Source organism: Lathamus discolor, chromosome 3 (genome assembly GCF_037157495.1).
Source record: "Lathamus discolor isolate bLatDis1 chromosome 3, bLatDis1.hap1, whole genome shotgun sequence".
NCBI lineage: Eukaryota > Metazoa > Chordata > Aves > Psittaciformes > Psittacidae > Lathamus > Lathamus discolor.
The window spans coordinates 111879016-111905986 of NC_088886.1; the positions used below are offsets into that span (position 1 = coordinate 111879016).

A 26971-nucleotide genomic window follows, 5' to 3' on the forward strand; every position below is an offset into this window, starting at 1 on the left:
TGGGCCTTCTTTTCTCTAGGCTGAACAAGTCCAGCTCTCTCAGCCTTTCCATGGCTTCCCAGTCCTTGGATCATCTTTGTGGTCCTTCTCTGGACCATCTCCAGCCCATCCACAGCTTTTTAGTAGAGCAGAGACCAAAACTGAACTTCATGTTCCAGGGGCAGCCCATTTCACTTGTTAGTCCCTGGGACAGTCACAACCACCAACAGTTGCTGCATCAAGAATGGCCATGAAAGCAGCATAAGTAAATTCCACAACACACCAGCAACTCAGAGGTAAAATAACAAAGTAATAGACCACTAATGAGAAGCACTAAGATGACAAAGTTAATATTTTAACAATTCCAGATAATATTAACACACTTTAGAAAACTGTGTGTGTATATATACATATATGGAGATAAAAAGAATAATAAAAAATAATTTTTAATATTTCAAGTAGCAAAATTTAATCAAGACAGAAGGAGGGCAGGGAACATGCTGTCCGTAAAAACAAATCTGTAAACTGCAAAAATAGAAACCCAGTAGTCAAAGATGATCAGGTCTCAGATGAAATTAACTCAAAAGCAAACAGGGTTTCACAGTCAAGGAATCAGCATGTGAATGCACGTGTGCACACAAGCAAAGAATAAGAAATTTCTACGCAAACTCAATTTAATTATGTTTTAAACGTGCTTCTAAAACTCAGTAAAATCTATTTTCAGCACAGCATGAAGTCTGCAGGAAAACAGACCGCATTTAGAGGATACATAAATATGTTTATTCTCCTGAAGAGGTTTCGTAGGGGTGTGACATCTTGTGTGTGTTTCAGGAGTGATGTATGGCTGCAAAGATGAGAAAATTGTCAATTTTGTAAAGCATTAGCTAAATTAATGGATGTGTTAGCATCACCATAATGGAAGCAGAGTATGGGGTCTATAGATTAAAAGACTTCAAACAAATTTAAACCCATCAGCTCCACAAACTACAGTAACAAGTAACTAACACACAACGAATTAGAGTCATTACTTATGTCCCCTGAAAAAAAAACCAAACAACAAAACCAGGGGACAAACACTGACTAATGCTGTGACATCCAGGAGACTTTCATACAGTGAAATCCAGCTCTAAGAAGCTTGAGCTCTTCTGCAGCATGAAGGAGCTATGCAGACTTGCTCCAAAAGGTTTCAGAAGAACAATAAGGTAAAGTAAAACACAAAGACCGAAAACTAAATTAAAATGAATTTAGATTTGATTCAATTCATCAGAAATTTAATATTATTCTTCTCACACAAGAAGGTAACATTTCCAAGGACTAATAAGCCTCAGACTGCTCCTCTATACCTGTAAAATACTATTCTTGGCATTGAAGAGCTGGCACAAGCAAGGCACATACGAATTTGGGCTCTGTGCACTGTGCGCAGCAGCAGCACACAAGCACAGCCAAAGCAATGCTGCTCCTGGGGCTTCCAGCACCAGAGAACAGGATTTCCAGCCCACCACACAGACATGACTACACCATCAGCCACAGAAGGCCATGACCGCTGGTGCACAATGCTGCACAGAGACAGTGCATGGATCAGCCTTCCCCTGGCGCCCCACTGCCTTCTGCCTTGCTAGGAGGGCTACGGCAGAAGCAAACCAAACCAGATTCTCATGACTCCTCTTGCAGCACTCAACCCTTCACGATTGCAACCATGCACACAACAGACATACTGCCTTTTCTTCCAGGGCGTGGGAGAGAAGGTGGCGGGGGAATAAAAATAAATTCAACCCCATCTGTACATACCTAAAGGCCTCTTGTGTTTATTCAATGTTCCTGAGCTGATTTAGCAGAAAGACGTTTACTTCTTTCATATAATCATACAACCCTATGATGGTTTGGGTTGGAAAGGATCTTAAAGCTCATCCAGTTCCAACCACCTGCTACAGGGGGGGACACCTTCCACTAGACCAGGTTGCTCAAAGCCCTGTCCAACCTGGCCTTCAACGCTTCCACACATTCACAGCTATGAGGGCACATATGACTGTTCACAGGTGTTGACTTTGTTGGTTCTATATTCATGAAAATTAGTAAAAGTAAACAAAGTAAAGGGAAATGGCTTTGAGCTAAAAGAGGGGAGATTTCAATGAGGTATGAAGTTCTTCCCTGTGAGGGTGGTGAGGCACTGGTGCAGGTTGCCCAGAGAAGCTGTGGCTGCCCCATCCCTGGCAGGGTGTTCAAGGCCAGGTTGAACAGGGCTTTGAGCAACCTGGTCTGGTGGAAGGTGTCCCTGCCCACAGCAGTGAAGTGGAACTAGATGATCTTTAAGATCCCTTCCAACTCAAACCATTTTGCAGTTCTGTGATAAAGTCTTTGTATCATTTTGCTCTCAGAAAATTCTCAGCATGTCTTATACCTAGGAGCCTACAGCTCCGTCTGGCTGCCAGGGAGGTTGTGCACAAGTTCATATATGGAATACAGCATGTGTCAGCATGGGCTCAGAAACCCTACAGAACAGAGGCTGCATAATTACTGGGTGTGTTTTATCCTCCCAGCAAAAGCTTCTCCTGGGGTCATAAGACACTGAACATGTCAAATTGGCACCCATGCTTTGTCCTGGTTTCTCAAGTCTTTTTATGCCTATTGCTAAGGACAGGATGGACAAAGGGAGAAAAGGCCTGGCTCCAGAATTGCCAAGGCTAAAACCGACTTTTTAATTTCCACTCTTCTAAAATGCATTACAGCTCTGTGCATTCACCCTCCTGATTTTATACCATGACATGAACACCAAGTAACACACACATCAATCTGTCTGCCAGAAAGAATGTTTGCCCTAACAGATTGTCTTTTTTTTTTAACCTTCTCACCACATAATTTGGTGACTACATTAGGTTATAATAATTAATCCTGTAACAATTTAGCAAATACAAGGAGCCCCTAATTGATCAACAGAAGGTCAGTGTGCTGAAGAAGTAGGTTACAAGTAATCAGAAGGGAGCAGCTCCAAGGTGCCATGCATCCCCATCCATCTGTGCCCCCACACTTGGCGAGCAAACTCGCAAGCTGCAGCAACAATTAGAGGAGGTGAGTGCCTGGCAGCAGCACTCTAATTACGAGATTATTATTGGGGAATTCCCACAAGTACTTACACAAATCTCATTACAAGCCTCTCAGTTTTCAGGAGAAAACACAGGTTTTAGTTTTTCAACACTGTTTTCAAGAGAGCAAACGCTGTGTCTGCCATGACACTTTCTGCAGCCCTCTCTCCTTCCTCTGCTAGGAGGTGAAATGGGAAGCACGTCTCTCAGCTTGTCCCATCAGTGGCCATCATAGAAGGTGCAGACAGAGCAAATAAGCTGAGAAAACACATTTATAACACTCCTATTTGCTTGGTTTAAAGACAAATAAAAGCCTCTCCTAGCCTACCACCCCACACCAAACCTTCACAAAAGACATCCATAAAAGCACCCTCCAGCAGCCCACTGAGAGGGCTCATTCTCCCCCATTTTAGTTTTGTGCTTTTGCCTGGAATAGAAGTACAACTGCACAATGGCTGAATTTGATAAAGAAACAGGAAAGTTCCCATTCCAGCACAGACTTCTCATGCACACTGATGGATTATGGTTGTCTCCAACCTTCAGCCCCACAAAAATCAGCAACATTTTAACTAGCAAAGACAAAACCCGAGATGTGATTGTGGTAAATGGACTGGTATCATGTCCCTGAGCTCCACAGAGCTAGTCCTGCTGCCAGATCCTACAACTACTCCTGCTGCAATACAGTTGGACCTAATTTGTTATTTCTGTTATTTCCTTCATATGCTTATATCTCTCCAACAGAAGGAAGAGCAAGCACTCCATGGACTAAGTATATTCTAGAAAAAGAGCACTGAACCACCCAATAAATGTATGCCCTGATAAATTGCAAGTGACCTTTGTAACTGTGTGAAGAATTATTTCTGATGCTTGGACTGATGTTAAACTACAGGGATTACAGCTAGAGAAAGCCTAGTCGTACACTGAAAACCAGGTGACAGTGTTGCAACACTGGGCCTGGGTATAGCATCAAAGGACAGAAGCATCAATGCACACCTATGACTTTGCTGGAGAATTTGATATATTAAAGCCTCTTACCTTCACAAACAGTGGTCTGCATGCTGTAGTGATACTAGCAGTGCCCACTGAAAGATCTCCTTTCTTTTTCCACCATTCTACCCACAAGTTTAACTTTGATCACAAGATTTTAAACTTTTCCTATAGCCAACCAAGAGATTTCATTTCAATTTCATCCTCAAAGGCATACTGAAGCACTGAGCTTGCCAGCAGCAGACTGGACAGCACAGTACCAGAATGACATGCTCAGTCCTGTTCTAACTTGGAATTTCTGTTGTAATGGCAAAGAAAGCTCCAAGCAAAAGCCATTTTTAATAAAAACTGTTCCACACTTGTGTTATAACAATTTTGATTATAAAAGCAATAGGAAGCTGAAAATACAAAGTTGGGAGCTCCACACTGTCACTAAATGCCTGGTATTTTCTCTTGTTGTAGGTCTCCTTGGTGTAATAATTTGCATTAGAAATTACACTTTCATTATGGCAGCAGGTTTTAATTATACTTTATAACATTACAAAAGAAATAGGTTATTAACTTCTACTCATAAAATTGCTGGCTTTTATTTATGTTATTTTCGAAATGGCCATCTCCATTATTTACAAAAAAGTACCTGAACATCTTCCGGAAGAGAAGTCCTAACATCTTTGAAGCTTATTATTTTACCATCATACCATTTCCTCATGTAGTTGACCTTTAAACTGTTTTTCTATCACGATTTTCCTCCTCCTTTTCCATTTTTCCCCTGATGTCAAAAGAACCCTGGATCTGCAGAGAATTACGAATGGAAGATAAGTCACGATGCCACTGAGGAAAAAGTGGGAGTGTGGATGGGGTAGAGCCTGTGGAACCTGGGAAGCATCTTCCCCCACACACAGTGCCCTGAGGCAGGGTTCAGCTTTAGGCACCACGATGCAAACACCTCATGTGTTAGAATATGCCAAAGGAGAGCAAGAACTGTTGGAGATACAAAACAATCATGCAAGACCAGAGGAACGTGGTTGTCCAGCCTAAAGACAACAAGACTTACAGTCTTCAAAATATTGGAAGACTGCTGCAGGTGGCAGAGGCATATTGGGTTGTCCAGGGTCTGCTAAAGTACATAAAGTATTAAAGTACATAATTGTTTTGCAGCAGGAAAGAGACTCAGTCTAAACAATATTAAAAAAAACTTTTCAAAAGGAGGGCAGTATGTTGCTGGAAATAGTTGCCTGAGGAAGACAGCTGGCATTGCTCACCCCGAGTTTTGTAACAAATATGGACATGAGATCCAGCAGCAGAATAGAATAGCCAAGCTCCCTCTCTCCAACTTCAACAGGGCCGCTTACTCTTCAAGTAAACCCTCCTGGCTACCTCTCACTACCTGAGTCCAAAAGGCATTCCTCAGGAGTCAGTACTGGGAACAGCACTGTTGAACACCTTTGCTGGTGACATGGATGGTAGGACTGAGTGCACCATCAGCAAGTTTGCCAATGACACCAAGCTGTGTGGTGAGGTCAACATGAAGGAGGGAAGGGATGCCACTCAGAGGGACCTTGACAGGCCCAAGAGGTGGGTAAGTGAAAACCTTATGAAGTCCAACAAGGTCAAGGGCAAGGTCCTGCACTTGGGCCAGGGCAATCCCAAGCACAAATACAGGCTACGCAGAGACTGGAGTGAGAGCAGCCCTGAGAAGGAGTTGGGGTGTTGGTTGACAAGAAGTACAACATGACCTGGCAGTGTGCGCGTACAGCCTAGAAAGCCAACCACGTCCTGGGCTGTATCCCCAGCAGCATGACCAGCAGGTTAAGAGAGGTTATAATCATACCCCCCTACTCTGCTCTCATGAGACCTCCCCCTGCAGTGCTCCATCCAGCTCTGGGGCTCCCAACATAAGAAGGAAATGGACCTGTTGGAGGAAGTCCAGAGGAGGCCACAGAGATGCTCCAAGGGCTGGAGCACCTCTCCTATGGAGACAGGGCTGAAAGAGCTGGGCTTGTTCATCCCGGAGAAGAGCAGGCTCCAGGGAGACCTTAGAGCAGCTTCCAGTGCCTAAAGGGGCTGACAAGAAAGCTGGAGAGGGACTTTTTACCAGGGCAGGTAGGGACAGAAAAAGGGAGAATGGCTTTAAACTGACAGAGGGGAGATTTAGACTAGGTATAAGGAAGAAGTTCTTCCCTGTGAGAGTGGTGAGGCCCTGGCAAAGGTTGCCCAGAGAAGTTGTGGCTGCCCCATCCCTGGAAGTGTTCAAGGCCAGGTTGGACAGGGCTTTGGGCAACCTGGTCTAGTGGGAGGTGTCCCTGCTCTGTCACAGGGGTTGGAACTGGATGGTCTTTAAGGTCTGTTCCAACCCAAACCATTCTGTAATTCTATGATGGTTTGGGGGTTTTGGGGTTTTTTTTTTGGTTTGGGGTTTTTTTTGAGGGATTATAGAATGGAGTCAAGCTAATCACTTTCTCTGAAATTCAAAAAGCCACCAGGTTACCCTCCATCTGTGGTCTAGTTGTCTGCCCAGAAAAACACAAACAAACAAAAAAAAACAGTCCTTCACAATACAGCCACAGATATATGAACAGCAGAGTTTTAACCGAATTTACAGACAATGTTCATTTCACAGAATACCCAATGTTTACGGTTTTATGTGATTAGCTGTCTACACTACTAACTGAAAGAATGTACATTCATCACACTTACTGAATGAATGAGTAATTTTAGTACATCCTAATGATGCTTTTATTATTTTTGGTTTTTACTCCTTGTACCACTGAGTTGCACTAACAAACAACAAACCAAGGCCAGTTTAATTTAGACGTTAAATTTGAGATGCACGGTCTACTTGTGGCAAAGCAGTTCTCTAAGACTTATTCTGTCATCATGCCATAAAACTCAATGCAAGATAAACAGTATCTACTGCTGTAGCATCAGCTCTGGCTTCCCTTGTTTCTCTTCCTTTATAAAGTACACCCTCAGAATGCCAGAGCAACTTCCGTATCTATGGGAAGTCACAAACATTCCCAAAGGAAAATAATTTGAAGCATAACCATTTAATTAAAGATGACAACCAGCAGTTAAAAGGCAGTTTAAGAAATCCCCATTGTAGAGATAGCGTTATGCCTTCCTCTAGTACTAGCATCTTCAAAATGTCAACAAAGCAGGAAAGAACATAAGAAAAAACATTATTTTCTCTAAGAAAATAGTTATCTACAGGTAGACTCAAGCTTCCTAGCATTTGTCAACGTATTGCAAAAAAAAAAAAAAAAAGGTAAATAAAAAAATCCTACCACTGAAATGAAAACAAAGCACGTGCACAAAAAATCCAAATACCCACCAAACAAAACCTGTTCCTCTCTTTTCAGGATGTGTACAAATGCCTCCATCATCCTTCTCCTCTCCATCAGTGCGGTCCATAAGGAAAATGAACTGTCACAGTTCAGCATCCATAACAGAACCACCTAATTACTCTCTCTTAAGACAAAAGAACAAAGGGATTCTGAAGCGTAGCAAATACAATATAGAAATATAAATGCTTTTTACACAGCATTTATTTCAATTTAATTGTCTTGTCATTTCATATTATAAGGATTAAAGTATCTAACACTTAGGACTACACAGATACCTAAATAATGAATACCATCAGATACAGTATCCTTGAGGAAATTAAATTAAATGCCTGAATGAAACATTTATCAGTGACACAGATCTTCAATCTTCAAAACAGAAACAGACGTTTGAGTAGTCAAAACAATCAAAAAAGTCAACAGAAGCATCTTCCTATGCTATTTTTGCTCAATGAAGCTACTTTCACATTTTTCCTTCAAGGAGACAACCCCAGCCTCCTACCCTGGAGCACCCCAAGGGTAATGCTGGTCTAAAGAGATCAATACATTCCACTGACTCATCCCGCCAGCAACACATACATTCCAGCACCAAGGAACCACCCAAATCCCCCATGATGTGTAATGCTGGTAACAAAACAAGCCACAAGCTCCACGAAAACACACACTAGCTCTTTTTGTCAAGCAGATGACAAAAAGCAGTTCTAAACTTCTGCAGCCTTGTACCAACCGCTAAATCTGCCCCTAGCAGAGCTGTAGCACGTTCCACTCAGAATTATGACTTCCACTGAGTGGCAAAATGAGGCAAATTGACATTTTATGAAGTTTAAAATAGGATAATTTAATGCACTTAAAATTTAAGACTATCAAAAGTGGAACCAACACTGAACCCACTAGCAGAGTCCCAATACACCCTATTTAAACTTATGATTTCCACTGGAGTAGCAAATAAGGGAGATTGCTGCAATATAAAGTCTAAGCGAAGAGAACTTAACATAGTTAAATTATTCCTAAACCATAAAAGACTGACAAGTTTTTATTACAAAGGACTCTTATCACTTAATGGAGAAAGTCTTTTATGATTAACATTTTATTTGGTTTGCAGCTATCAACATTACATAAAGAACATTGTTCTTGTAATTCAACGCATTCTGGAGAGCAGAATTATCTCAGAGCAAGAGTACAATACTTAGAGCTGAATTCACTAAAACAGTTATGCATGATGTTGTATTATGGAAGTATACATGGGTTTGGTTGGGGTTTTGGTTGGGGTTTTGAGGGGTGGTTGGTGGGGTATTTTGAGGTTTTATTTCAGTGTTGCTCGTTACAGTCCCTATGCACTTTTATGGACCTCACTGGAGCCAAGACCTATGTCCAAGTGCAGAACCAGATCCCTTGCCTGGCTCTGCAGGGCACACATGGCCAAAACAGTTTCATCGTTTTTGCTAAGAGCACGCCACCTCTGTGGAGATCCCACAGTGTTACATGTATAAAAAAAATGAGGGCTTTAAATTAGACTTCATAAGTGGAAAGTGTCATTTATTAAATAAAATTCTAGTCTAAAACAAACGCCAAATTGGCAAATCTAAGCAGCAGCATGCCACAGACTTCTAAAGTTAAGTGCACTGAAAACCTGCAATTTTACAGAGACAAGCAATCACTACTGCAGTCTTGAAATCACCATGCTAAGAAGAGCCATCCGCTGTAACTAAACTGGGTTAATTTATTTAATGACTATCTTTAAGCATTCCCTGCTCCTCATAAGTATTCTCAGTACCTGGTAGTGAGTATCTGGTAAATTCGTTCATCTATTAGACAGTTCACATGTACATATAACCCAGAGTAAAACCTGACCTAGTTCTACACAACTTTAAAAGACGCTTCTCTCAGAGTACCTGACTCCCCAGGAATACCTGGAGGCAGTAACCAACAGCTCAGAGGTCCTGTGCAAGCTCAGTTCTCCTGCCTCCCTCCAAACACTTACTGATGAATTACCATGGAAGCCAGACATTCTTCTGGGAGTCCTCACACGATGACTGAAGGCAAACAGAGTTCAATAATGGTAGCTCTAATTAGCCTTGCAGTGCAATAGGGCTCCAGCACTTCCCAGTGTTAGCTGACACACTAGTGGTCAGGTATTCTACTTATTTTATGCAAAGAATGACTTGATACACTAATTACTTGAACAACAGAAAAAACATAAAATAAACCATTAAAGAACATGAGTAAAGCTATCTATAGATGCATTCCCCCATTACAAGCTCATGCAAAATAATGTGGTGCTCTGCACAAAAGAGAATCTTTGTATCCCAGCTAATTCCACTTGGTCATAAGTGGAATTTGGGGTTTTTGGACTGACCCATGAATTCAAGGACTGACCCATGAAGAACTCACTGCACATTAATGGCATAATGCTCCTAAATGGTGCACCTAACATTTTTCATAGTAAGTATTCCCTGCAACTAGGCCTATGTTTCCTATTTCCTATAGGAAAATCTAAACATGCTAGAATCACCATATAGAAAGTGATTGATTTTGCCTAAAACTGGGAAAGAGAAAAATAAAATCAAGGGGGTTTATTATTTTCAGTGTATTAAAAAATATAATGAAACAGTAATCTGATGCAGCTTTTGTAATACAGAAGTTTTTATCCAAACTGTACACATGGTCATGTCTAAATGCTTTAAATGCCCAGTTAAAATGATTTAAAAACACACTTTGTAAGACAATCCACTTACAAAAGGAAGTGGAATTCCAGCAAAAATGCATGACAGATTACAGTTCTAACCTACTTTGTTTTGCAACAGGAAAAAAGCTACCAAAACAGCTACCAAAACAACCCCAACACTCCTGTTCAAACGTATTCACTAAAATGGAAATACCCCAAACCCTATTTAAGCTCAAAATTCAAACCACTGACCTTGTAACAGTTCTTTGAAAAACTCACAGGAGACTCAATACAGTTTCATACATGCTTTCCTGAAAAAAAGCCAACATCGTTTTCAAACTGAGGGGCCAGAAATAAGTGCTCTGCCCAAAAGCATCTTACATTGTGCTTGGCAAGTATTTGTAAACCAAAACTTTTAATTAATGATAAAAAGAACTCAACATAGGTTTTCAAACATTTAGCCCCTGCCCAATGTCAAAGCAAGTCAGACATTCAGTTTTAGTATAAGGAAACGGAAGTTAAGCATAAATGTATCATTACATTTCTAAAAGCACAATGCACATTTACAACATAAAACACACACCCTTTAACCACGCACTAGTCCTTCACACTTTAAAACATTCTGTAACACACTATAGCAAGTGTATGCCCTCAGCATGGTATATCAAAATGTGGTGCTGATCACTGTAGTTTTACAACATAATTTGACAGGCTGATTGAATTAATATAATATTTTCCAGAATTTTTTTGTTCGTGGGTTGGTCTTTCTGTGTTTGCTTTTTTTTTTTTAATAGTGCTGCAGTCTAACCCAAGTGTAACAAGTTGGCATTCGGCATATAAAAAATAGCCACCAGATGACTACATATAAAATTATTTAACATTTAAGAGCAAGCTCTGCAAACTACAGAAAAGGAAGTAACTAGAACACCAAGCCAAATTTTTCCAGGAATGATTCCACCAGTTGCAGGCAGCACATGCCTCTATAAATTCCTTCATGGAAGAGCAGTGTAAAACACTGCAGCATACGCCCTCTTAGGTACAAAAATGCACACTAATTCCATGAGCACGGTGCTAGCTTTATGTGTAAAGAAATTGCAGACACAAGCAATGATTGACAAAATTGAAAAGAGGGAAAAGTTGTGAATTAGAGATCCACAACCCTGGAGAAGGCTTCCAAGAGACTGTACAGCACCTTCCAGTGCCTAAAGGAGCTACAAGAAAACTAGAGAGGGGCTTTTTACAGTGGCAGGTACCGTAAAAAGCACAATAAAATACAACAAGGGGGAATGGCTTTAAACTGACAGAGGGCAGGTTGAGATTAGATATTAGGAAGAAGTTCTTCCCTGTGAGGATGGTGAGGCGCTGGCTCAGGCTGCCCAGAGCAGCTGTGGTTGCCCCATCCCTGGCAGTGTTCAAGGCCAGGTTGGATGGGGCTTGGAGTAACCTGGTCTAGAGCTACCTGGTCTAGTGGAAGATGCCCTGCCCATGGCAGGGGGGTTGGAACTAGATGATGTTTAAATTCCTTCCCAAAACAAACCATTCTAGGATTCCATTACTATACTTACTCCAACAAGCCTATGTGCAAAGCTTTACTTACAACCGAATTCTATTTCCAAATTTGTACATTTGTTCTAGACTTACCTACCAAATTCATATTATAATTGCTCTTAAAGAGTTCCTTTGCTGGTTAATTTTTCTGTAAACCTTACAATGCACTCTACTATCTCTTGATGAAAGTCAAGTTTACAACTGCGTTGTATCTCTGTGCAGTGAGGATTAGCAAAAGTAGTAACACATAAACAAGAAGTCTGAAGCATGCATCCAGTTTTCTCTTATTCAGCCAACAGGCTTCCATTTCCAAAGCACTACAGATTGATGGTTTTTTTGCACATAGATCAGCTACGAAGTGCATAATTAATGGTGACTCGAGAGAGGAAAGGACTATTTCTGGCACAGCTAACACCAGGCATCCTTGCAACAGGATTCAAACCTGCTGCCAAGATCCCAAGAGGCCCAATGCAGACATGAACTTACAGTGCTTGAAGAACAGAAGAAGAGATGGAACTGCACTGGTCAGGTCAGAACAGAGCCTGCTGCAACAAACTTAACTTAATTTCATGTTAAAAAAAAAATAAATGAATAAAGTAAAAATAAAAAGGATAAGAAAGAAAGAAAATGCCGGGCAGACACACTTGGCATTATAAGGGTAGGAAACTGAGCAATTTCAGAGTTAAATGCTTCCAATTTATTTCCAACTTTAATCAAGCCCTAACAATAAAGTCATAAAATACAATGCAAAAAGATTAATTTCCACATTAAATAAATATAGGATTATATCATGCTTCAATTAAACCCAGGCAGTACTGATAGCAAAAAAAGCTTGATAAGTCAAGGAAGAAAATTAGGAAAGAGAGCAGTACAGAAGACCTAATTAATGACAGCAGCTCATCTGAACATGCGCAAAATGGACCCACATTCATCCTGTACTCACTGATCCCCTCCGTGCCAGGGGTTATAAAAAAAATATGTGCAGAAATACTTTAAGGTATGAACCAGGCTTTTTTGAGTATTAGGATACAGTTCCACATGCATGTATGTGAATCAATGAAACAAAGGACTTTTAATTTCCAGATATTTTTTAAACAGTTTGAATAAACTAATTAACTGATCTTTTATAAATTTTATTTTGCTGGTTAGCCTCAGGAAAGCTTTTAGTTATTTAGAATAAAAGTCAATATGGAGGTGTCAAAAATCATACTTCTGTGACGCAGGAGTTACGTTTAATGCACTATTATTCCAGTGCCAGACAGTTTAGTCTCAAAATGCTTCCTAGATACCTCTTCATTAAACAGAATGCTTTTTTTAGCCAAATACTAAAGGTAAATGACATCTTTCTGCAACTGGTAGTTGACACATCACAAAGGGCACAAAATACCAGATGGTACTAACAATCTCACATGGAACTGCTAGAGCAAGTCTAGGGGAATTCACAGAAATGCTCAGAGGGCTACAGCACCTCTCAAATGGAGACAGGCTGAGAGACCTGGACTTGTTCAGCCCAGAGAAGAGAAGGCTCTGGGAAGACCTTAGAGCAGCTTCTAGAGCTTGAAGGGGATGACAAGAAAGCTGTAGAGGGGCTTTTTACAAGGGCCTGCATGGATAGGACAAGAGGTAACGGCCTTAAACTGACAGAGGGGAGATTTAGATTACATATAAGAAAGTAAGTCTTTACTGTGAGGGTGGGGAGGCACTGGCACAGGTTGTGCAGAAGAAGGTGTGGCTGCCCCATCCCTAGCAGTGTTCCAGGGTTGGGGCTTTGATCAGCCTGGTCTAGTGGAAGGTGCCCTGCCCATGGCAGGGGGGCTGGAACTAAGTGATAAGGTCCCTTCCAACCCAAACCATTCTAGGATTCTATGATTTTTCTACATGACAGCTTAATGCTAACAACCTGGTTTGATTTTTGTTTGCTTGAATACAGAGTAGAATCCAAGGATGAGAAGGATGACATTGGAATGAATTTCACTCTGATTCTTCATTCTTTATTATGCAAATGAATGCTCCCGTTAGCTTGTCAGAGTTGGCAATCAAGGCCCTGGAGAATGTCTGTAGCTAAACACTTTCATTACAGCATACATGAATACTGTGCATGACATCTACTAAAAAAATTCTCAAAGGATGGCATTTAGAGATAGAAACAATCATTGCTTTACAATAGATATTATGATTTCTAGTTACTATTAAAATTCCATATTGCACTAATACTGACAAGCACCATTTTAAAGCATTTCTTAGAGATAAAACCAATTGCTATTTATTTCAAAGTTGCCCTAAAATTCCCTATCATCCTGTTTCAGGAAAAAAAAAAATAGCAGTCGAGAACCGTGGCTTCAAGCTAGCATAAAACCCACTTCTCTTACTTTGCAAAATAAAAAGTGGCAGCATTTGACAATTTAACTTGATGTATCACATTACTCTGTATGCCCTCTCAGTAATCCCGATTTCTCCAGTGATTTGCTGTATTTCTAAAAATCTATACAGAGCTCATTTGAGATGGAAAACTGCTGCGCTTTAGTTTCAGACAGTAAGGAAGAGATTCAAATATACTGTGTAATTTGTAGAACAGTTTAAGGATTATTTAAAATTGGATTAAGAAGGGCTGATGGCAGCCTGAGCTTCACATTTTTTCTTGCAAACAGACGTGTGTAGACTGACACTATTTGTAAAGCTTTCCTGAAACCAAAGAAGCTTCATTCATAGTCTAGAAGTGTGGTGTCAATAAACAGAGAGGAGTCATAATTTTTAGGCAATCTCCACTATAAAAGCTTCTGATGATAGAAGTACATGAGGTTTTCATGAACCCTTCTTAGTTTTCATAAAACTCTTTTCTCCTGAGATACTGACTGTAAATAAATTTTGCAAGCAAGGAGGTATTTTGCAAAAAGTAAAGAGTGCCAGAAAGAATTTCTGGTAATCTTAGGATTCATCTGTTGAACATAAAAAGCAAACCAGAAAACCTAGAAGCCTTCAAAGCAGCTGGAAAGCATATTCTGCCATTGACAAAGGAAAGTGTATCTTCTAAAATTCTGGGTTTCTGTTAATCCTCATAAAAATGTTGTGAAGATTTTTAACACAGATAGAAGACTGGCTTCTTTCTTCTGCCTTACAGTACAAACAATTTACATATCTTGCTATCAGAAAGACTTAAGAAAAATATTAATTATAATGCAAAATCAAACCATGCCTCTACTGCACACACACAAATATACACACTGCTTAGTCCCAGGCATCCTCAACCACTCATGATTTTAAGCTGCCTGTCTCTCAAATAAAAATTGTCAAGTGCAACGTATCTATTTCTAGAAAGGATGGCACATTTTTCTGCCTATCTTGCATATTCAGCTAGCAGTAAGATCATTTCCCTTGAAGTATTTCAAACTCTTCACAGGTTCCTGTGATCTTAGATTATACCTCCATCATTAAAGCCAGTAATATTTATCCACCTACCAGGAAAAGCAAATTGTCACCATTTACACAAAAAATACTTTTATATTATACTATTAGACATAAAAACTTTAGCTGTTATCAAAAAAATACATTTATTAAATACACGCAACCCCAACCAGCAAGACATCTCTATGCCTACATTTCATTCATGAGCTCCACTTTGACAAACACACCTGGTGCAAGGACGAAGCAATGAAACAAAAGCATGCAAAGCTTAACTCAAAACAGAAGAACAGTGAGAAGAACTTAAAGGACTAACAAACAGTACAACCTGATAAGCTATACCTGCTAAGGAAGTTCAGATGAGCTAGGACAGTCCTCTCATACCCAGAGCACCTGCCTCCTGGAAAACTCTGAATATGCTTTATGAGGACAGCCGGAAAGTACTTGGATATGAGGGATAATATTGTCAACGTGACACAATTTTTACATTTCAGGGGAGAGGAGGGAAAATTAAAATGGCAAGAAAGAAAAATCACATTTCAACAACCAATCCAGGGACTGACATCTCCAAGTTTCTAGACAGCTTCCAAATACAGTCCTACCACACATTACACTAGAGATATCCAACTTCTGGCAGCAAGAGAGAACATAATCTCAGCTTTGTCACTACAGTGCCATTTTTTCTGTCAGCTCCTACAGATGGAAAGTACTTCAGACATCTTCCAATATGTCTATGTTTACTGTCAACAAGCTAAAGTGCAGTTTTCAGTATCCACTAAACAATTCCCTGAGATATTTGTTCAGAAAAACTGAAATCACAACTTCAGTTCATAAGACTGGACACAGTTAAGGTACAACAGCAGGACAGTGTGACAGACAAAAGTGCTGAAACACATTTTCATAACGTAAAGCTGAATTTTTGGTCGTATCTACTTGTTAAAACAAGCACAGCACGCTTCACACCTATGAAGGAGTAATAAAGATTTCCTGAATAATACTGAAGATTTTCGCATTGGTTTCTAACACAACACATGTTTAGATAGATAAACACTGAAAGAAGGTATTAGGAACTTCACCAAGGATAACAAAGGCAATATTGCTCATTCCTACCAACGTGTCAGTGACAGATTTTCCTGTTATCTGGAAAGTTACCATAGATTTAATTTCATTTTAACCACAGAACTACTAACAATATTTCAAACCCCCACGTATATAAGCAATAACTTTTTTTTCCCCCTTGCCAAATTTTTAAGAAAGTTAAGACACTAAATTCTAAAGCAGCATAAAAGAAAGACAAAATCATAAACCTCTCTGGTCATACAGAACTTCTCACTGGGTGTTAGAGAAGGATGGGCTAGGAAAGGGCAGATCTTCACTATACTTTCAGCTTGAGCAACTTCTGTAGCTTAAGCATGTGTACACTGTTAAGCATGTACAGTGTAGCATACAATACATATACAGTATAAATACACTGTACAAGCTCACTCATACATTTCATTAAATAGTTAAATGCTGTAAACAATAAAGCTTGAGATAAACCAGATTTGTACAAAAATACACAACTATGGAAAGCACATAAAAATATGAAAAAAAAAAAAAAAAAGCACACTTTGTGCATTCAGACTTCCACAGGAAGTCACAGACTTGGGAGAACATCATTCCCTTCCTGCTCTACATTCATGGCACAGTACTGTGCATAATAATCAATCTTTTCTGCTGTTCTGTGTCAGGATGATCACATACAACAACTTCATCAAATAACCCCATGTTTTGGTTTGGGGGTGATGGGGATGAAGTTTGTTTTCTGGGTTTTGTGGGTTTGTTTTTTAAACTATACCCCTTGAGGATGAGTCCATACATTTCTCAGTGCCATAACCAGGAAACAGCTCTGGCTTCTAGCACTGAGAAACACACGTTCCTGTTTCTTCTAAAACCACTGGCCTTTCCTAAAAGCAGTACACTTGGGAATCACCTCTCTCCCAGAGCCACGGAACAGTCAAACTTCTGGAGGGGAAACTGTGGGAAAAATGAGGAATTCTGGACCACATGGCTGGTTATCGGTTTTCCAGGAGTTCAAAAATCATTGAGAAGTACTTCTTGGGTTTGGGAGGTTTTTTTCCCCTTCTTCAAAGGGGGAGAAAGGTTATTTAGTGTCTGTCAGCATTTTCACTTGCCTCTTGTATACCCACAGCCACAGACTATGTACATACCATTCAGCACAGAAAGAGCAGTGCCACAGAAACACCTTTCCCAGAAAGACAAACCATGGTTTCAAAGATACTTATCTACGGAGACCCATTCCACAACCAACAAGTCCTTCATTCTGCCATTTTAAATGTCTAACGATAAAAGTTAACAGGAAGTTACGGAACAAAATAACTACAGCAAGAAATATCTGTCAGTTCATCCTCAGATGGGAGTCCAGAGTGTGCTAGAAAGCACAGTGTGCTAGAACACTTCCTGGCTGGAGCTCGTACATTCAAACCAGTGAGCACCACATCACTCAGCCAGCCTCCATTTATTGTTTTTTTTAAGTTTGCTATCAGAAAAAACACATGCCTGCTAGGCTAGTTCTCCTTCAAGCTTCAGCAATGCATTTTTCTTGAACTGCATGATGAAGTTCTATAAATAAACTTAATGCGTTGTCACAATATCCAAATCAGCACTGTAAATTTTATTTGTCAACAAATTGGTGGAAAGTTTTCAGTGCAATGTACATACTCATCCATCCATCTATTAAATCTTTATGGTATGCTATTAAAAATATTTGCTACCATTGTTATTGCAGACAGGCCAACGCATACAGTAATCTGACAGATAAACACGTTACTATGGAAACCACCAAAATGAATGCCTTATTTTCTAAACTTGGCCATAACCCCAAACTTTTATTACAGCACTCCAGTGTTTCATTCACTTGCTTTATACGATCATAACACAGACCTTTTTTAAAAAATTACAGGATTTGAATACGCAAACTTTTCTCTTATACTGAGTTTTCTTCAAAATAGCATTTTAATAATTTTACTGACTTCATGACAAGCCCTTGTTGTAGCACTTGAGAATGTAGTTAACACAGAAACAAAAATAAGACACCAAAGTAATATTCAAGATTTGTCACCACTTCATGAAAATCTAAAACATACATTGACATTACAAAGCTGCATTAAAAGCATTAGTCACGTTGCAAAGGCAAGCACTTAAAATTACAGTTTCATCTCGTTACTAATAAACACTCATTTTAATTAATCACACTTTCTTTACAATTACTGTTTCAGTAATGGCACATGCTCCCCATTTTACCATTTGAAGAACAGTATTTTACTCCCCTCAACCTCATTACATATTTTACTCTCAATCTGGACAGTAAACTGCCAACAACAACTGTCTTCAAAGACAGCTTTTCAAACAGAATACGTGGAATGGAACTAACATAGCAGCCTTCCAGTATCTGAAGGGGGCCTATAAGGATGCTGGGGAGGGACCTTTCATAGGGACTGTAGTGATAGTACAACAGGTAATGGGTTCAAACTTAAACAGGGGAAATTTAGATTGGATATAAGGAGGAAGTTCTTTACTGTAAGGGTGGTGAGGCACTGGAATGGGTTACCCAGGGAGGTTGTGAATGCTCCATCCCTGGCTGTGTTCAAGGCCAGGCTGGACAGAGCCTTGGGTGAAACAGTTTAGCATAAGATGTCCCTGCCCATGGCAGGGGGGTTGGAACTAGATGATCTTAAGGTCCTTTCCAACCCTAACTATTCTATGATTCTATGTTTGAATTTGAAATTAACGATTAGCAGTTTTTCTCTAGTAAAGTCCTTTTCCATTTCAAATTCTAAAATAAATGCACAAAACCCCCTCTGCCGCCAGGATGTGTTCTTCATGACAAGATGTCTAGAAATTAAGATCCTCCCTCTCAATTGCTGCAGCAGGCACAATAAACTAAACCCCCTTCCCAATATGATAGAAACTTGGGGAATGATAAGATTCTCTGAGAGTATTTGAGATTATGGTCAGAAGGCTACGCATACAGCCAAACAGATCAAAAGACAGAGGGTTGCTCCATCTTTCAGTGATGTTCCTCCTCCTATTGACAGCAGCCTAACAAGAGGAGCTGCACCTCCAAGCACAGCCACACTGCTGACACACACTACTTGGTCCCTGACCAGGGTCCCTAACTCTGGCTGCAGCCATGAACTTCTCATCCCCCAACACCCCCCAAAGGGATGACAGGCTTTCTCCAGTTCACAGTAAGGAGCTGCAGTAAGGAGATGGCTCCAGTAACCATGGAACAGGTCTTGTAGCCATTCAGAATTAGAATCATAGAATGGTTAGGGTTGGAAAGGACCTCAAGATCATCTAGTTCCTACCCCCCTGCCATGGACAGGGACACCTCTCACTAAACCATCCCACACAAGGCTTCATCCAACCTGGCCTTGAACACTGCCAGGGATGGAGCACTCACAACCTCCCTGGGCAACCCATTCCAGTGTCTCACCACCCTAATAGGAAAGAATTTCCTCCTTATATCCAATCTAAAATTACCCCGATTAGTGGAAAACTAAAATCAAGCTTAACTGATAAAATGCCAGGCTGTCAGTTGCCTTGGCTGAGAAATGGTCTGTAGCTTTTTTAACAAAGCAGCAAGACCCAGCAGGTGCAGTTTACCAGACAGTAACCCACCATTCACAACACAAACAAGAGGCAGGGTCTTCTGGGAAAGGCAGCTCTACTGAGAGATTCTCACCAGTAACCTGGAAATGCCCACTCTGGGGTTTTGTTTCCCCAAAGTAAAAAAAGGTAAAAAAATAGTAAAAAGTTCTGGCCTTCCAATGTTTAGAGCATCTTATCAGACATGTGACATGCTTGGCAACTGGCTTTATTATGATGTACGTAAGCAAATATCTATAGCTGCAGTGATACAGACCATTTGTGTGTTTGCCTCAAGACATAAACCCCTTCTCTCAGCTTTTTAAGATTACGTGCCAAATATTTGCTCAAAAGCACTTAATTCATGCATTCAGAGAACAAGACTTCCAGAGTTAGTAAGAACATATTTACAATCACGAAATTGCTGAAAGACAACACAAGCTGCAGAGATGACACACAAGCCATTTTATAAATAAAAGGACCATGGCTTTTCCATGCCATATCTTCTTCATAAAATCACTTTCAATCTCGCAGCTTGGAATTCAACAGCAACCCAGTATGGTTTAAACGTTTTCTTCACTGCAAATTCACTGTGCTGAGTAAATCAACTTCTGGTTTGTGCATAAAAAAGAGACTTCTGCTTTTAATAAAGATAAGACTTACTTCAAGCAGATCTGAAAGCATCCTGTCCTGCCAGCTGCAAGTATTGCACAGTTCAGAAGAACCATCTGCTGGGAACATCACATTAAACACAACTGATTCATGACATGAGAAAGTTTGCTTTTGCAACCTCTTCCTTGGACAGATACCTTTCTGCTTGTCATTTCACACACTCGCTTTCAGGTACACTGAAGAAGACTAGATACAGTCCCATACAGACAAGCCTCAAGATACAGCTTTTCTGAAAGAAACAGACCTGTTCTTGTGAAATGTTTGAAGTGGTTGTCATCAATACTAGCACTGAAGTATTCTTAGCTGGAAGCCAAACAAGAAGTACAGACAGCACCTACACAGAACAGAAGAGCCCAAGACAAGTCAGAACATCTGACAAACCAAGTGCTATTTTCTCCCATGTGATGCTGAATCCACAGCTGGCTCAGGCTGCAGAAAGGGTCCTGCAAGAGGCAATACAATACATCCTGAATACTCTCAAACTTCTGAACTAAGTGATGGCTAAGCTGTGCCTCCCATCAGTTTATTCAGTGCCATGTTCCTGAAGTCCTCATGCACACACCCCACTGGGTAAAGATGACGGATGCCTGGTTGGTTTCGGACTTGCCAACTTTTTTCTCCCTTCAGAACCCTTTCTAAGCAAACAGCTGACTATGCACCTAGGCTCTCAATGTTTTAAACCTGTAACCTCTTTGGCTCCTACTTTTGCAGGAAGGACCACACTGAGAAGAAAAAGAGAAGAGGACCCTCTCCCCAGTCTGCTCTCTCATACCAGGAGCGCTTCTAAACGCTCCTGTCCCTTTTTCTGCTATACAATATGCATTTATTTCCATTTGGGGAGAAGCCAGATCCAACTCCTACTTAATAGAATGCTCTCCATAAAATCTCTACCTTTCTTATAAGTTATGGTGTAGGCATAGGCAGTCCTAAACTAAGCTTCCTATAATTCAAGGAAAACATGAGTTTCCAGGAAAATATCTATGCTTTTGAGCAGCTTGCTGTAAGACGCAAAAAAGCCTTTGGGAATGGGAAGGTACTGAAATCCTGTTTATGTTACAGACTGCTCTTGAAAGAGCTCCCCCACTGTTTGATGCACATCCTGGGAACTTATTTCTCCATCACCTCAAGATCTAGACAATGCTGCCCAAACACCACCACGTTAGACACCCTGAGGTATGTTCAAACACTTAAATGTCAGAGGAAAGCAGCAGTGACATAATTCAATCCTTTGGCTGCGGATCCTACACCAAGTGAAGCAGAACTGCCAAGCTGCTCATAGGATACTTTCACAGTCTCTGTGCCACTGATAACCAGAGCCTGTGAAAGGCTGCCACTCATTTGCCTCTAAAGTATTATGTAAGTTTAAGAAATAAATGTTGTTTTTTTCCATAGCAGCACGAAAATAGATACCAGGAATGATGACTTGACTGAAAGCCAGCTCAGGGTTGATCAGGATAACACTTGCAAGTTGTTAAGCAATACCACTAACCCAGCTCAGCAACAGCTCATTTTTATAACACTCAGCTTTTATACTTGTCACTTGTACACTTACAGATGTACAGCAAGACATCAGAAGGGGATTTCTGACAGCAGTGTTCCACTCCATAGGCTGTCCCTGCTTACAGTTCTTCTACTGTAAAGTTGTCTTTACAAACCATTTAGAATACAGTAACTATGAAAAAGGCATGGAAAGTTTCACCTCTAAACATACCTTTCTATATAAGCAGAATCTTTCATCTCCAATTAATGATGAGCATGATGGATTAAATGACTTCAAACACTGGATTACCATGTCCAATTTAAGTTTCTATTAGTGTACTGATTCTTGTTGTGTCATTTTTAATACCCTTGTGGAAATACTGTAATTATGTTGCTTCTTCTGTTCACAGATAATCTGCATTGTCAATTACAGGTATTCAGAGACTAATAAATACACTATTAATACGACAAAGGTGATAGTACCATGCAGGTGCTTTACAGCAAAAAAGCAGCACTACACTGCATTTCCATCATAATAGCTCATATCACTTACAGTAAGGTTTTAGTAGTCTGCTGCACTAGAAGCTACAGAAGTTTAAAAAACATTTCTAATTACTCCACCAGAACACACACAGCTTCAACAAAAATAAATTGAATCATTTTGCTAAATCGCCGTAACAAAGAGAAAACTTACTCTGGATTTTTTTGTACTTTCAAATATGCATACTGACATGGCAATACCTAGGACTATCTAATATAACAAGAAATATTTAGGACATTGGAAAACCCCAAAAAACAGACAAATTAACTTTGAACGTAGTGGACTGGAATGTAAATTTCATTCAAGAACACATACATTTATTTGGAACAGTGTGTATCATTTTTCAAGTTGGTGGATATATTAACACAAAACACAACAAACTACATTCTAAGGTAACAAACCTTCAATTATAGCTGCAAATGAGGAAAAAGTAGGTTTCTTGCAATTATTTATGCAAGCCAGTTTTCAGTGAATTAACAGCTCTCATCTACTAAACAACGCTTTCCAAAACTCAAGATCTTTTCAATGAGAATGTTCAATGATTCTTATTTACTGGAACTGTTGTTATTTAAGTCCATATGTGACCAAGCAGAGCAGAGGTACTTCTCCCTCTTAAACAACCGATCAAAATCTTAAGGATGAAGTAGACTGAACCCTACTTTTGGCTCATTTTGTTCCTCTGTGGCAGAAGCCTTCGCAAGTTTCAGTTATCTAACAAAAAACACACAACCAATTTCCAATAAAACTGTGTTAGTGTCTCTGATTTCGTAAAAATTACAATTAAATATTCTTCCGATATTTATGTAGAACAAGCATAGCATAGTAAGAGACTCAATATATTTTTACCAGGTTTTAACATAGAAATAATGTTATATATGCAACATAACTTGCTTCTCAAGCCTAAGAGCAAGAAGCAGTCTTGCTTTCAGAATCTGTGCAGAAACCTCATCTCTTTTTAACAGGCACAGCACACAGAGTTTAGTAAGTTTAATATAAAAAAAAAAAAAATCATTTAAAGTAGTCAAATGAAACAGAGTACTTCAAAATAAAAGTGGAGTATTGCATAGTATTGCACTGAGAAATAAAGGTGAGTTTATACTTGCAAGTTAAATTTCAGTGGTGGTGGCAGCGACGTGTTTATGCCTTTTTTTAACCTTAGATTGACTTAAAAGTTGCTAATGTTCAAATAAACTCTAGAATTCTAATATTTTTTCTAAGTTATCCAATTACATAGCAAAAAAAAAATGCAACCAATTAAAGACATTTCACAAAATGTGACAAATTCTGAGAAAATTCCAATGCATACTTCAAAAACAATTTAAGATCACTTTTCTGCAACTGACAGCACAGGTAAAATGGGTTGACTGGGGTTTTTTTTTGCCCCCACAATATGCCAGATTGTTGTCTAATACTTGTTTAAAGATAGACCAAACTCAATCACACAGGGGGAAAAAAAAAAAAGAACCCAAACAATTACGGCAACAAGCAATATCCTCTTCATTTGGAAAAATAAATTAATTTTTAATATCATGTAGCTATTAATACGATCAGAAGGTAGAAATGAAGCTTTCCAAATACATTTAAGAACTGTGACATGACAAACCCATCACTGAATGGCAGTTTCATTTCTAATTATTGCAAAGTTATCAGTTCAAGTGAACTATAACCCCAAAGTGCTTTTAAAAGGATGACAACAATTTATCTCATGAACAAAACTAAGGATCAGTAGTTTAACATGCACCTGTATTTATGAAGAGAGAAACAGCATCAGACACAGTTTTTGTCTATTATCAACATGTTACAAAAGCAGCTGCACTAGTTCCAATTAATCCTGTTCCAATCCTATTAGGGATTCAAATTATCTTCCTTCTTCCATACACTGAACCTGAACTCTTTAGGATGTTAATTTAAAAGAAAAACAAACACCTGGATTTCGTAAATTTCTACTCCCTGTTCTCATAAATTTCTCATGGGTCTTAACTGCATTCAGCAGTTGACATCAGTAACAGCTTCTACAGGTTACTTTCAAGTTCATTGTCAAGTATTAAACTGCAAGTACTTGCATGTTTTGGATGCACAGCAGCACACAATCTATCCTGTGAATGGCAGCTCTGGAAATTAGCAATTACAAACTTGAAAACTTGTAGCTCAAGTCAAGGCTCGGCTTTCATGAACTCCCCTTTAGTAAATTACATTGCTAAAAATATTTGGAGCAAGACAAGAATCTCTGCTCCATCTGCATTTCAGACTAGCTCCTGATGTTTTCATATGATGGAGGGGAATCTAATATTTTAAAACAACTGTTTCCATCCCAGTTAAGAGTTTAAAAGCAAGCTTACAAGTAAGTACTGTTCAAAAATGAAGAAAAAACCCCATGGAATCATAGAGAATCATTTATCTTGTAGGTCAAATGACTTCTTATAAAAAAGTTATATATTTCCTTCCATCTTCTCCTCCATGTATTCTGAAGAATTTATATTAGTTTCACTGAAGAAAACGTGTAAGACTCAGGCTTTGTTACAGCAAAGGTCAAATACTAGGATAATGGAAACTAATTTGGAAACCACTAAAGCACTACAGAAACAAAATTCTTGAGATCCTGGTATTTTGTCTGTTTGAATTGGAAAAATAGTTTAGAGAGTACAGAGAAACATACATGAGGCTAAATACAAAAAAAAAAACAGATAAAAATCTATGACCTTTAAAGACACCTTAGACTTGGCACTTACCCCTCAGAGCAGGAAGCAGAGACCTCTCTTTCTTATCATCACATTTATTACATTCACTAAAGTACAGAAGTAAGAAGACATCCACAAGCACCCACATGAGAGAAGTGGCTAGAACCACCTTGCAGTAAACAAATCTCCTCATCGCTTTACTTGGTTTCTAGGTCAAATACTGAGGAAAGACAGCAGTTGCTGAGAGGTATCAAACTCCCACAGTTAAAATCCAACATGGAAGCAAGGACCAGCATCCCACTGCAAGCAAAGAAAAAAGCATCTGAATTAGCTAACATGTACACACAGTTTGAACTGGAAAAATGTATAGGAAAGTACAGAATGGAGATATTTAAAGTATCTGTTTCTTCCCAAATACACAGGCATTTTCTGTTTTCTACCATCATTTTATGAATACCAACCATTTTGTGCTGCTTAAGTCATGGACAGTCTTGACTTCATTTAGAAACACATGCAACACACATACACCTTTCACGCAACATTATTTTACTAAAGGTTATACGTTATCATTACAGTGCTAACAGATCATTCTAGCCAATATTCATAGGTTTATTGAACATTAGACATATATTAACTCCAAGAAGAAAACTTAGGTTTTCATTTTCTTTAAATAATGTATTTATGCTATTCTAAATATGGCCTCTGAACGCTAAAAAGCAGATTAACTTTCATCTTGCAGAAAAATTTTGAACACCACCTCACTGCCACCAAAGATGCCCTGCAGAAGAACACTGCAATCACTCACCCACATATTTAGGCCCTCACCTGCAACAGTAAATTGGGTCAACAAAAGCTAAGCATGAGTGCCTCCATATCTGCTCCTAGTGCAGACGTGTAAGCTAGATGACTGTTTCTAAAAACTTAAGCTTACCGTTATAAGCTGCATTCCATGTGAAGACTAGGAGTTCTGCTTTGGCCATGTACTGTCTAAGCACTTAACTGCTGTGTAACTTTCCAAGCACCTATAAAAGAAAACAAACAGAAGAAAGTCCTCATCATCTTACTGCCTTTCCTAGAACATAAAGAAGTTTCATAGAATCATCAAATCCTGGAATGGTTTGGGTTGGAAGCGACGTTAAAGATTCATCCAATTCCAACTGCCTGCCACAGGCAGAGACACCGTCCACTAGATGAGGTTGGTCAAAGCCCCGTCCAACCCCGCCTTGAACACTCCCAGGGATGGGGCAGCCACAGCTTCTCTGGGCAACCTGTGCCAGGGCCTCACCACCTCACAGGGAAGAACTTTGTCCTAATATCTAATCTAAATCTCCCCTATGTCAGTTTAATGCACTGGAAGAGATGGAATGATTTAAATAGTTTTCTACATTATTCCTGAAGCGCTATTTTACTATGTAATCATTAATAAAGTTTTCCATCTGTCTTAAATATTAACACAGACAATAGCTCCTTTTCTAGCTGTAGTGATACACAGCCAGTTGATTTAAAATTTCAAGGGCTCAGGAATACGTGCTTCAGATTAGCACAATTCATTTTCATGCTAGTCAACAGGAACATTTTAATTATAGGAAGAAAATGACAAAGAAAAAGCAAATTAACAGAGGTCTTTATTAGAAAAAAAGAGAGGGGGGAAAGGAGCTGAAGTGTTAACCCTCCCCATGCAGCCCCTGTCACCATGGTGGCTGTAACCAGCTTTTGTAGTGTTGAATAGAATAGTTATTTGTTCAGCACCAGCTGAGACACAAAGGCACTTCCTCCCCAAGCTCTTACTAATGCAGGAGAATTTTTTCTTCATCAGTTCGTATTTTAATATAAGCAAGTAAACCTCAGAAGCATAGCAGTCATTGATGGGTGACTGGAAAAAAAAAAATCTTCTATTCCCAAAGCTGTGCAGTTTTTAAACAAACAGCCTGTACAGAAACCACGGCAGCCTG

At 39.5% G+C, this 26971-nt stretch overlaps 1 protein-coding gene across 2 annotated transcripts in view; it reads right to left on the minus strand.

Annotated features, from left to right (window-relative positions):
- Positions 1-26971, minus strand: part of GALNT13 (polypeptide N-acetylgalactosaminyltransferase 13) — a 144036-nt gene that overhangs the window by 105891 nt on the left and 11174 nt on the right. For both annotated transcript variants that reach the window (XM_065671206.1, XM_065671207.1), the window contains exons 2-3: positions 25951-26041; positions 25071-25319 (exon numbers count right to left, since the gene is read on the minus strand). In XM_065671206.1, coding sequence (XP_065527278.1) covers positions 25071-25212 — 142 coding nt within the window. In that variant the 5' untranslated portion in view covers positions 25213-25319; positions 25951-26041. The remainder of the gene's footprint in view (positions 1-25070; positions 25320-25950; positions 26042-26971) is intronic.